General features: G+C 41.3%; 1 protein-coding gene across 1 annotated transcript in view; it reads right to left on the bottom strand.

The window, feature by feature from the left end:
* Positions 1-2039: 2039 nt before the first annotated feature.
* Positions 2040-13491, bottom strand: part of spire2 (spire-type actin nucleation factor 2) — a 34896-nt gene continuing 23444 nt past the window's right edge. Inside the window, exons 9-15 of the mRNA XM_054620242.1 lie at positions 12840-13062; positions 8103-8230; positions 7425-7562; positions 7182-7249; positions 6357-6384; positions 5374-5471; positions 2040-2659 (exon numbers count right to left, since the gene is read on the bottom strand). Of these exons, the coding sequence (XP_054476217.1) occupies positions 2248-2659; positions 5374-5471; positions 6357-6384; positions 7182-7249; positions 7425-7562; positions 8103-8230; positions 12840-13062 (1095 nt within the window). The 3' untranslated portion in view covers positions 2040-2247. The remainder of the gene's footprint in view (positions 2660-5373; positions 5472-6356; positions 6385-7181; positions 7250-7424; positions 7563-8102; positions 8231-12839; positions 13063-13491) is intronic.

A 13491-nucleotide genomic window follows, 5' to 3' on the forward strand; every position in this document is an offset into this window, starting at 1 on the left:
TATTATCCCAATAATATTGTGAATCGCAATGATTTCTTGCCAGTATAATCTTGATTTGAATCCCATGCCTAATCCCTATTTTGGCTACCAGCTAATGGAACATACTTGATGATTTGAGTAATTGAAAACCTAACTTGTGTGTTTACTGGACATGTAAATGAGCCTGGCTGTAAATAAAATAAACATAGGGGTTATACTGTGAATCCTAATCCCATTAGCCTGGTTACAGGCCTCTGAACTGCCGACCACATCTGATTGACTGACTCAAATGGGTCTAGTGTTGCGCTAATTAATGGCTGTTTGCTCCAGTTAGAACCATTGGCGCTCTGTTAAGAAAGCAGACATCGTCTTCCTTTACAGGTTGGTAGCCACAGAACTACAGTCAGGCCTGGTTGGTAAAAAGCATGAATCAGATTGACACAGTTGTACAGGTCGTCAATCAGTATGCAGAAATTACTCCTCTTAAACGGTAAAATTTATTTGATTTGAGTTGTTGACTTAAGCCGCTCAACAACTCAAATCGATGAAATTTTACCAAAGCATTAAGTTAACCAAGCAGTATTACAAATTACGTGTCAAAGATGACGTTAGCAGGACGGACCTTTAATGTGAATGATTCAGGGGGCCTGAAGCTGCCACATGAATTCTTATTAGATATGGCCAAAAATGTGATTTGTGAGGTCACGGTTACCTTTGACCGCCAAATTCTAATCAGTTCATCCTTGAGTCAAAATTTGTGCCAAATTCAAAGAAAATCGCTCAACGTGTTCTTGAGAGATCATGTTCACGAAAATGGGACAGACGGCCGGACGATCCAAAAACGTGCCTCATGACACGTCTGTCGTGGAGCCATAAAAAAGGAATATACAAAATTATGATTCCATATATTGATAAAGTGCAGCTCTGCAACCACCGAGGCTGTTGTTTGGCGACGCAGACCAGCTGAACACAGCAGGCAGTAGTGAACAGTAAGCAGACGCAGCACCGGTCGTGTTTGTCATTAGATTTTTATTGCAGTTGAGGTTTACTTAGTGTTTACAAAACCAGAGCAGATTGCAAGCGTCCACAGGGAGTGTGAGCGGCGGGAGTTTCATCTGCTCGCTTCACATCAGCATCACTGTTGCTGCGTTGGTTGAAAAAAAAAAAGGTGCGGTATGCAGTCATGCCCCGATACATTCACAGTGTTGCTGCCGTCGCACCTCATCCAGCTGCACCCGGGGCTTTACAAGCACGTCTAAAAAACCCCAAAAGAGGCCTCCTTATGCAGCAGCCACTCGTTAAAAATCCCTTTTTTAGGGTGATTAAAAATTAAACGTTTTTACGCAGTGTACAAGCTTATCAGTTTACAATTCCTTCTCTGAGTTCTAAGTTACATTCATGACAAAAAAAAAACAAGGCAACCACAGAGAGCTAAAATGCTAGGGTTACATGTTGACTCTACGACCACCACCCCAACACCACCTCTGCATGCTCTCCCACGGTGCATCCTTCCCCGACCACCAGGACTCTCCTCATCGGCCCTCTCCTCTAATACGCCTGCCTCACAGCAGCTGACAGAACGGTTTCTTATTGAAACCTTATAAAGTGACTGGGGGGGGGGCTCTTTGAGTGAGTTAGCACATCTGCTGGGTGAGATGTTGAGATTTGGAAGAAAATTGAGTTGGGCACTGGATGATGGATGAGGTGATGGTTTAGAGTCGCTACAGTCTGATTAAAAAGGGTTCTACTAAGCCCCAGAAAAGGTTTATATATCGTAGCATAACTGTTAAATAACGTATTTAATGCAATATTTAAAGAAGGACCCCCACTGGATTATGTATTGATATCTATTTGATGGTTATTTCCTTTCTGGTGTGCATGAAACCACTAGAACACTTAAAGACCCCTACTTTTTCTGTGCATGTGTGTGTATGTTTGTGTGTGCACACAGTGTAGCGCAAGAGCATAACTCATTAAGGAGAGTGTGTGTGTGTGTGTGTGTGTGTGTGTGTGTGTGTGTGTGTGTGTGTGTGTGTGTGTGTGTGTGGCAGAATGGGATAAAAATTAAGTCACCAGAACAGGTTTATGTATCATAGCATAACTGTTAAATAACGCACTTAATGCACCACCCGGCAATATTTAAGGAACTTTGATTGTGCAACTTTGTGTGTGCACACAGTGTAGCGCAAGAGCAAAACTCTTTATGGAGTGTGTGTGTGTGTGTGTGTGTGTGTTTGGGCAGAAAGGCTTAAAAAGTAATTCATCTATTCATTGGTTGAGGTTGGTGAGCGTCTTGGGGTGGAGATGCGGCGAAGGGGACGGCGATGACGCGTAAAGACCCTGCTGTTGATGATGATGGGACTTGGGAGGCAGCTGTGGGTGACACAGTGGGTGAGGTGTAGGGTGGCACTGAGGGTAACATTGAGGGTGAGGCTGAGGGTAGGTCTCGAGGTGTGATTGACGTTGCAGCTGTGGTCTCTGAAGGGGGGCGGCGGCAGCAGCACCTTGGGCCTCCCTCTTGGGAGTGTTGTTGAGGATGTCCAGACTCCGGCGGCTGGAGGAAATGACGTCGGCGACGAATTTGGTGCATTCGGCGCAGATGTCGCGCAGCGTGCAGCCGTGGGCGTACAGGTGGGGGAACTCTTCCTCTACGGAGCGGCGGGACAAGCTGCGCAGGGACCTGCAGAGGGTTGGAAAGGGTTGGTTTTTATTATGACTACAGATGGTGTAACACTGTTGTGACTATCAATGTATGGAACAAATTCATCAAAGAGATCCCACTCTGCATCTTTGGTTTATTCTGACAAAACAAGTTTAAATGGTCAGAGCATAAAACATTTAAAAAAAGAAAAGGTTGGGAGCAGAATTTATTCATTTCAATGGAATCTCAAGTCACTAGGAAAAAGGGCTAAAAATAATTTAGTCAGGTTCAACTTTCGTGAAATTTGACATGTGAAGATGCATTGTTTACCAAGTTGACGACTATCAAAACTGTCTTGCCAGTCCTGACCTTTACGGGAATTAATAAGCAGAGTCTCAAACAGAACAAACTCATTATTGGGCCTCATGCAGGAAGCTTTTATTTTTTATTTTTTTCTTATGTTGTTAGTACACATTGATTTCTGGGATTCACAAATATTTTCTTATTTTTGCTCTTTTCTAAAAGGTAAGAGACATTTGACAAGTGGTCGAGAGCACTGTTTACAAGATTAGAAAAAAAAAGGTTAATTATAATGATTGGATGATTAAAGAAACACCATTGGTCTATTGATCACATTAAGACTCTAAACAAACCTTGGATGATATTGCGTGCATTCAGCTTACATACTGCTCTTCAGTTGTAAACTTACTGATCAGATAGCAACCATGCTACGGTAGCTAGCTTCTTAACAGACAGTTATCAAGTAAGTTAGCTTATAGAGCGGATTTGACCATGGTTGTTCCCCTGTTTGTGAGCTTGTTAGCAACAACGTATGGACTAACTCTGCTGCTCTTTCTGGATTCTTCTTATGAAAAATGCTATCCAGTTAGTTAGCATTTTTGAAATCAGGATATCTTGGTCTCTGCTTCTTTGGTTTTGGCCATTTTGTTATTTTAAAATATGTCTAGTGAGTCCCCTGATTTTATGGAAGCACCAAAACTAAAATACAAATATTATATTGTTGGGAGTAGTTTAAGTTTTATTAAAGTTCAAATACGTTTTATAAAACATAAATGCCATTTGCTCATATCCCTCGTTGTTTGCATTCAACATCTTCTCATAGCGATCGACTGCTCCATAAATATCACACATTAAGTTTCTTATGAAAACAAAATCCCACAAGACTGCCACTATAGTTCACCTATTTGGGATTGGATTGAGTAGTCAATTGGTTGAGGTGAGCTCAGAGGCCGTTTCTGCCTTAGGTTTGACAAGGTTAGCAGTCAATGGCAGACTTAGATAGATTTAACCTGTGTTCCTAACCTAGAGCTGGGCATGTGTCCTTTGATTGACCATGGATAGTGATTGGATGGAGGGACTGTGGGGAAACCGGGACGGAGTGTTAAGCCAGCTTTACCTTGAGAGAACTTTGGAAATGACACAGCGACTTGGGTGATCGCCCTGCATTCCCTTTAGCCTCACCATGAAGTCGTTTTTATTTTTTGTAAAATGTCTTAACAGCTGTTGAATGGAATGACATTTGGTACAAACATTCTTGTCCGCCTCAGGATGAATTGCTAAAACTTTGGTGATCCTCTAACTTTTTCCTGTGGCACCAGGGGACTGTGGCTCAGTGATATTGCTGTTGTAATAATGGGTATGATTGCTTAGTTAGTTATTATGGCAGCCCCTGCTGCCATCAATGGGTAAATGATGACATGCAGTGTAAAAGCACTTTGAGTGGTTGAAAGACTAGAAAAGCGCTATACAAGTACAGTCCATTTATCAGTGATCATCAGGGCAAAATTGTAATTTGTCCACTACTTAAGTTCAGTCAGGAACAATCACGCCATAGATTTTTATCCATTTATTGCAACAATGGAAATACAGTTATACTTGGCGCTGGTGGCTCCACTCTTAAAATGCTCCCTGGATGCATAGATTACATTTCAACCATTTGTTATGCATGATGAACTCTGGACCAAAAAGGGTGGAGGCTGGGGTGGAGGAGGCAAACCTTTGCCAGCGGTACGGTCTGTAACAGCGTTGGTGTAACAAGGATCAGTGAGAAGAGTCATATTTAAATGGACTGCCTTTAGTGAGAGTCGGCTGTGATTGGCGTGTGGCCGATTAGAAGCTATGATTCAATCAGCTGGCTGTTAGCTGTTTACAGCTGGGGGCGTATGACTTCTGTGTCCTGCATGAACTAACGCGATGTTTCATTTTATGACCAAATACTTGCAAGTCTAACAACATTCCCATCAGCTTCAGTCGTGTAAGAGTCATGATGGTGGCACTAGAGGGAAATCATATAAATCAAAAGATGTATCCCCCTAGGAGCACGAACATACACATCGAATGCTTGTTTGTACATTAAATTATGAGATATGATGTCTAAAATGTGGAAATTTCCAATGGAGAATCCAAAATGGAAAGGGTGCATCCTCTGAGGAGTATGCATGTGATCAATAAACCTCCTGACAATTTGACAATTTAAAAACCAAACCTATTCTCTACTTTCTCATTCAATTTAATTGAAACCCCTCGGATATAATCAAAAGTGTCTAATGTAGGAATGAAGCCATTCTGCTAGCAAAGCAAAAACCTTAGAAAATCTTTATTTAAAACATATATTTTTACTGATTGCCTTTAGTCAAATTTTTTGGCTCTCTTATGTACAAATTTAACATTTTATGCAATATAAGTACAAGAATACCTAGATTATAAATACCCATATATAAACACAGACTCACTTATAGACTTGGCTCTTGCGTCCATGGCTCTTTGGAGTGCTGTGGAAGCCGACGGTGTACACAGGAATGTGGGCCATCTTCTTGGAGGGGATCTTCATCTTGAGCGCAGGGAGAGTAACAAGAGGAAAATAGTGAGACAATGAAGAGAGGCAGAACTGTAGCGTGAGGAGACGCAACAGACTTGAAGGCAAAAATACTTTTACAATTACAGCCAATAAATTCAAAATGCACAAACACAAAGGACTCCACGCTTTACACAGCAAACCACCATGACCATTAGCCGTCCCACAGTCACAAATGAACATGTAACAAAAACAAACACATGTCTTTCAAACCACGATAAATCAACACAAATGAGTCACAGCACCCCCAAATACAACAGCAGCACTACACACAGCATTTAGAACCACACAAAAAACAGCCTGAATCTCAAACCTACGGAGCACAGAACCAGACATCCAACACACTCTGGGGCCGAGGCAACAAATGAACACCGACAAAAGAACAACAGAAGAAATGACGTCAACAGAAAACCAGCCACTTCGCTTGACAATGTACTTGACAAATTGAAATAATGTTGCAAGTAGGAACTATAATCCCATTTAAACTCTCTGCAAAGCAATAAATAGACAAACAGGCACAGAGAACTATACTTAAAATGAAAAGCTAAAAGCACTTTATCAGGGCTTAACAGTAAGCGTTGCCGTTGGCAACCATTTTGAGAAATTGGCGACTAACTCTTTGCCTTTGGTTCCCATCAGTGGCAACCAATTTTCAATACATTTTTAGTTTTCGTCGCGTTAGTGATACTTGAATATTGTTTACATGTAACTGCATAGTATCTTAATTACTTGAAAATATAACGATTCAAATGGCAACCAAAAGCTGATGCCTGGTTGCCAATCTGGCAACAACTTTAAAAGTTAGTGTTGTGCCTTGTTGATGATTGCCATCACTAAACACCACAAGTTCTTAAAGGTTACCTTTGCACTGCAGGAGCTGCAGACAGATCTGTAAGAGAAACACAAATGAATCAATACACCCGTTTTCCTGAATTTAAAGTATAGATTCCTACTAGCTTGTGTCCTAAAATGACTAAAATAAATCTGTGCTATATTATTTTCCATTTTTGTGAGACTAATGGCGACAACCATTTTGGAAATGGGTCCAGTATTGAGGGAGAGGTTCTCTGTTTCCTACCACTTGTAGGAGCATTTTTATTGTTTTTCTTCATTTCTAAGACTATAATTATGCACATAAATAGAAAAATAGAAATTAAAACTGTACACAGATTAATTCAACAATTGATCGTTTCTGTCTAATATATTCATCTTCTCTGGCTGAAATGTCACTTTCCTGGTGGGATATACAGCAGGTCTAACACTGAAATGACAGAACAACATGGATGAATGAATATCACAGCTTCATGTTAGCTTCGATGTTAGCTGAAGAGTGGTATCTGCCTTAAGAAGCAGTAAGTCAATCACAGTTGACCTTTTTAAACTTAAACCCAGTAACTAGACCGTTTACTGCACATTTTCATACTGAACTAAAGCGTAGAAACACTGCTAAATGTTCAATTGGATTACTGTTAGGGCAGCAAATACATCTTTTAGACAGCATGTAGACCTATTATGAAATCTTATTTACAGGAAACATATTAATGAGTAGTTAATGAAATAAATAATGCATCAGAGTCATACTCTCAGTATTACTTAGAATCTTGGGACAAACATCAAGTAACATTTAAAGATTAATATTAATTAAACATTTCAGAAAACAGATGAGAGGAAAGTTTTCTCCGATACCTTTTACACAGTAAGCAGGTAGACGGCCATGAAAAGAGAGGGAATTTCACCCTGCAGCAGCAGCAAACCTGAGAACACACACACACACACACACACACACACACACACACACACACACACACACACACACACACACACACACACACACACACACACACACACACACACACACACACACAGATTTAATTAACTGTAAACACAGCAAAGTGAGAAAAAAAGCATGAGTGAAGCTCCAATCGGTACCTTGCCTCTCTTCAGGTTATTGTAGAGTTCTTTGTTCTGAAGAAACTTCTCCATCTCTGCTTTCACCAGCACTCTGCGCACGTTGATGACCTCATCCACCGTCAAGGCGAGACTCTCCACAGGGTGGCTGAACTCCTCCTGAAGAGGAGAGGAGACCCATCAGTCGTAGTTTACTCCATAGTGAGCAGTAGGTTGGTAGATGTCGAAATTAATTCATTTTTGGGCTGAATAATTCCATTAAGGTGCTCAGAGAATTAGAGATTTTAACAATTACAATTCCATGACTACTGAGAAAACTCCCCCCTGCTCATGAAGACCATGTAATATGACAGAAAGCTCCAGAGCAGCTTCTAAATGGACCTTGTGCTAGGATAATAGGAAATAATATTAAATTATTTATTTCGCATATTGACTTGTTTTGAGGATTTTCTAATATAAGTGTAATAATTCTGGAATCAAGTGCATCAAATTATAATTTTCTCTGTTCTGAAAAGTTCTTCTCCCAAAACATTTTGGAAACTGGATATAATAATAATGGCAATTTTCTTTCACTCGTTTTAAGAAATGAGTCTTTAAGGACCCTTTATAGAAAAAAGTGACTTTGCAGTGCTTTGCCATCACCAGTGGGACCACTGAGACTTCCCATGAAGCAGAGGACCCACCAGGATTCTAACTCACCATCCACTGCTTCTCGTCTCCAGCTCTGGAGCCAGTCCGAGTTTCTGATCCCTCTGTGGTCTCGTCGACTGCACTCAGAGACAGGCGGGCCGGAGAGGGCGGCACCCAGCCGTGAACCGGGTAGGAGGCTGGGGTGGGGTAACGGATGAAAAGGGAAAGAGACGGAGAAAAAATGATTGTCCACTACTTAACAGGGTTACATTGAAATGTGTGTCCCATGTTTTTGCATCTAAGCTACTAATCGGGACAACAACTGATGAAATTGGTCCAGTATTGAAGGATAAGTCTGCAGACAACAGCCGCTAAATGGGCTACAATGTACAACATTATGAAAGAAAAGCAGGCGAGGTGATGTGTTGCCGAAAGACAATAATAATAATAATCAATCCTTTATTAGTCCCACAATGGGGAAATTATTTCTCTGCGAGGTGATGTGTTGCCGAAAGACAATGGTAATTGTGGATGAGGTCTTTGAATTTGATGGCTGCCCATATTCATTTTATTGTTATTATAGCCGTCTGACAGCATTATGGAAAGGACCCCACAGAGAAATAAAACCTTTTTTTTTACCTTTCGCTTGTTCCAGTGTGTTTGTGTATGTGTCATGTGACTTGTTGCGAGGAAAACGGTGAAAACGTGAGTGATAGTCTGAGAGATGAGTGCAGGTGTTGTCAGAGTTTGTTGTGTTGGAGACAGAGAGCGTATTTTAGTGTTATCTAAAATAATTTCAAGGTTTAGCTGATTTAGGAAATGTGGATTCATCAAGAGATTCCAGAACGAGACTTCTCGGAGCAAAACACACTGACCGGATCATGTTAAAGTTTAAGAAACATATTTTTTCTTTATTTCTCTTTAGGGTCATCTCCATAATGTCCACTTCTTTATAACAATCTGTGGCAAAGTGGCAAAAAACAAGCACTTTTAGTAGATGTACATTGATGATGGGCAGTTGCCCCGTAGGAGTTACATCAGGGCCCGTTTAGCAGCCTTCTCCTTCAATACAGGACAGCTTTAACAATTGTGGTGCCCATTAGTCACTAGGGTCCAGGTCAAAATAAAACAAATGTATTTCTCAACAGGGGAACTTAACACGACCAAATCTAATAGGGACAAACGTCAGACAGTGATTGAGAGAAAACCTCAAATCCCAGTCTAACAGGTCCATGAATTACACATCAGCCTCTTTCATTCAGCTCCATCTCAGATCTGTGCGCTTCAGAGTGCTTGACGATCGACTCTCCTGCTTTCATGTATTATTAATCTGATTTCAGTGGAGTGATTCGGCCCCTGCTGCTACATCTGTAACTTAGATCCCAGAGAGAGGTCTGCTCGGCGGCTGCTCTCAAAGAGGAGCTCAGAGGGGGCTGAGTTAGCCGACGGTGGGAGGGGCTTCAAAAACAGACCACACACAGCTGAAACTGGGTGCCTCTTCGATCCTGCAAATGGAAGGTGTCAATTTGGCTCTAATGGAAAGTAAACAGGCCGGAACAGGCCGGTAAACATCATCAGTATGTCTAATTTGGATCAGCTGCTGATGACAGCCGGGGCTTACGTCCTCACAGTCACAGTTAAGCTGGAGAGCCCCCAGTTGGCAGAGTTATGTACTGCATAATACATTATCGTTTTAGGATTGTGGATGGATTACTGAACGTGTCTGTCCCCAACAAACCCAGGGACCAAAAGTGTCAGGGGCCCTTTTATTCAAAGAGACACAAAAAGACTACAAATAAGACCAAAATCATTAAAAAGAGATGCAGAAAGCGGCAAAGGCACTCAAGCGGACTCCAAAGAGAAACAAAACTTCTCCAAAGAGACTCAAACTGACCACAAAATGACACCAAACAACAACAAAAAGAGTCTTTACATCTATAAAGTCTTTCTGTCTTGTTCCTATGTAGGATAGGTGGCGGGGCCTTTTTTTATGTCTGTGCCCAGGGGCCCATTGTCTCATAATCTACCCATGTGTGGCATGCAGCTGGGTGGATCGGCTTGCAGACTGAGAATGGATTCGGGTAGCCTCTGGATATGGACGGCCGGGCTGCTAATGCATGAATCATGGCCATCAAACAGATAACATCCTCCCTGTGGCTTACGTTCAGCGCACATTTCAAACCCATTAGCTTCCACCCTCCTTCACTCAGTTAGGCTTTATCAGCACATCTTTAGATTTGATTAGAATCCATAACAACAGCTCCATGACAGATGTAATCCCTGTCAAATCCCTGTCAGCAAGGACTGTAGGACCAGTGATGTGGAGTGACGTGTAATTCAGCTCTGATTTCAGTGAGGTAACTGTAATTCAATGAGGTTAGTGCTTGAGGTATAACTGAGGATAGACTGGAAGCAGTGGGGACAAAGAGAACCCTTTGATTTAAGGCTGAAAACCCTTTCCTTTTAATCTAATAGATATTCTACAGTTACAAGACGTATGGAAACAATCAAAGTAGTTGTTGGGTTTTGTCACTAGTTAATGCACTGCTGCTTTCCTTCCAAGCCTCGAGGCAGAGGAGCTGGAAACTTTAAAAAGGGTGTATAGGCTGCTAGCCGCTGTATCGATGATCTAAGTGCACTCAGTTTAACTGTTTGTGGGGGCTTGGGTTTGAAATCAGTTTATGGCCAAATCGCATGTAAATTCACATCACAATCACTATATCCACAGACTGTACTACTGCCACTGTGTCTCCTTCTGTGGGATGAAAGTGAGACAATACAGCCAAAAACATTGCTTATCACGCACTGGTCAACTTTGAGATTTTGGTCCATTTTTCTTCCATAACATGTCTTCTTTCTGACCTGTAGAAAGAAAACTACCAAATACACATTCAGGTGTTTATTTCATTCCGTTGTCTATTTGCGTCTGTAGATTTCCCCTAAATTCGCCAAAAGTTACCATTAGATAATGCCTCATTTACATATTTAAACATAACATTTCAAGAGAAAGTTGTTATAGAAAAACTGCATAGTCTTAATGTAAGTAATCAACTGGTGAAGTTTCATGGTGATATCTATTAGTTAATTTCTTCATCCTATTCCCCTGTAGTGTCTTCAAAATGTCTGTAACATATCTTTAAAGGCCGTTTTCTCTAAATGAGTTTTTTCTCAGACTCTGATCCAGAAATCTCAACTTCAGTATCACTTACATACACCAAACTTTACAATTTCATTCCTATCTATATTCTGAAAGTTTTTACAGAGGGGTTTATTCAAATATCAATCATATCCTGATTTATAATACATTGTATTGCTAAAAACGGATGGATTTCTTTATAGCTGTTGACAGTATTTTCAGATTTATGGAATGACACAAAGAGATATTTAAAATTGCCTCTCTAAAAACCTCTGACTTTAATATTTCACCAAAGTGAGACAAGAATTTTGAACCTAGCTTTATCAAATGTTCAGATTTATGTTCTGGAAATGTATGAAAATTAGTACGTTTTAGATAATGTCTCATTTGCATATTTAAACATTTCATCCAATTTGTACTTCCAGAAATAATTGTCTTAGTGTAAGTGATCAACTGGGGATGTTTCATGGTGATATCCACTATTTACATGTTTTAACCTTTTCACGTGTATTGTCTCCCCTTTAAACAGCACTAAGAAGAGAGAGAGAATCATCTGACACAGAGGGCTGCAGGGTTCCAATGCAAGCAAACACTACAGCAGCTGATCCCAGATCCCAGAATCTAACTGATAGAATGAGCTGCAGCAGTGTTTGGTTAGGACCAACTTACATCAGACTCCTGGATGTCAACAAACCTGTTTTAGAATCAACTGTAAAGAAACAGAAGTGCTGATGTGTGCAGCTATGTTACATGTAGAGCAAGTGAAGAATACAACAACTTGTTGCAATACAGCATTCAGCCCAGCCCCGAGTGCAGCTAACAGACTCTCTATTTGCATGAGACATTTTAACTTGACATAGTCGGTGAGCACAGGTCTGTTATATTCAAATGTCCCAGTAATGCATGACGGAGACAGAGAGCCAAGAACAACTGATGTGTTTTTAGTAGCAACAGTGCCACCATGTGTTCATTCATGATGCCCTGCATAGTTTTAATTCCCAACTCTTGGATAGTAAGATGATTTGTCTTGGAATATTTGGGCCTCCGTTTGCCAGCCAAACTGCCAGATGTTTTACACATCAGTCTCTGATGTCCCAGCTATACTGACGGCTGAACTCGAGCGCACGATGAGCTTCTTCTTCTCTTGTATTTGACATGTCTGCTGAAGCAGCATCACCAGTTTCTTTTCTTCGCTGCCAAAACAATTATCCATCTTGTACTTTTGCTTTCTGTAGACATTTGTGTGAAATCATTATAGCTAGTATATGATTTTTTGAGTTATGTTAAAAAAGTCTGTTTTGAGAGGTCACAGTGACCTTTGACCTACAATTTCTAATGAGTTCATCCTTGGACAAAAGTGGACGTTTGTGCCAAATTAGTAATTCAATTCAGATAAGGCACACAGATCATCCACGCAATCCTACAATAATTTAATGGCAACGTGTTTAAATGGCCATAGATCAGATTAGGGTGACTCACTCATTGGTCATTAAGGAGGCGAATTTTAAAAATTAATCTGAAAACATTTATAATGGCATAATAAAAGTGACTAAAATGATTCCCAGGGTAAAAAAAAATATAAAGCATGATTTTAATATTTAGTCTATATATAGAAATTACTGAAGTATGAAATCATACCTAGGATAATCAGCCTACTCTCACGCACTTACCTCTGTGATAAAGAGGGGGTCCGGCCCCGGTCAGCGTCCTGGACCGGGGCCTCTCCCCCCTCAGCCTGACCGCCCCGCCTAGCTGGGCCGACTCGGAGAACGAGGGGAGCATCTCGGCACGCAGCAAGGCCAGGTCATGTTCCGAGAAGGACCGGTCCCTCTTCAGAGGGGTGGGGGAGCTCTCCGTCCTCCTCAGCTCCATGCTGTCTGGGGACTCCTCCTCCTGAGACGGAGGTTGGAGAGGGGAGGGAACGGGAAGGGTTAAGAGAGGGGAGGAAGAAGAAAAAGGAAATGAGGGGTCAGAGACAGTGGGGGGCGTTAGGAGGGGTTGGATGTGAGGGAGGAAAAAAAGACAAAAAGGTTGAGTGAAGGACAAAAGGTGACTCATTAATGCCAGATGTAAGTAGGGTCAAGAAGACTCTGGATGGAGTCTGGCAGATAGATTGGCTCACTGGTTCAGTCTGAAGTGGAGCTAAGCCTGAAAGCTACCCAGATCAGGACCAGGTTAGTCTGGAGGGGTGCGTTTCCCTGGTAACTCAAAGGTTTCTTGTGGAGTTTAATATCTCTAGTGGCGCAGCGTTTTTATAAATCGTTTCCGGTTTCGTTTCTCACATGCACCTGTGCCATGGGAGGATTATGAGACAATGGCACA

The sequence above is a fragment of the Anoplopoma fimbria genome, chromosome 19 (genome assembly GCF_027596085.1).
Source record: "Anoplopoma fimbria isolate UVic2021 breed Golden Eagle Sablefish chromosome 19, Afim_UVic_2022, whole genome shotgun sequence".
NCBI classification, from domain to species: domain Eukaryota; kingdom Metazoa; phylum Chordata; class Actinopteri; order Perciformes; family Anoplopomatidae; genus Anoplopoma; species Anoplopoma fimbria.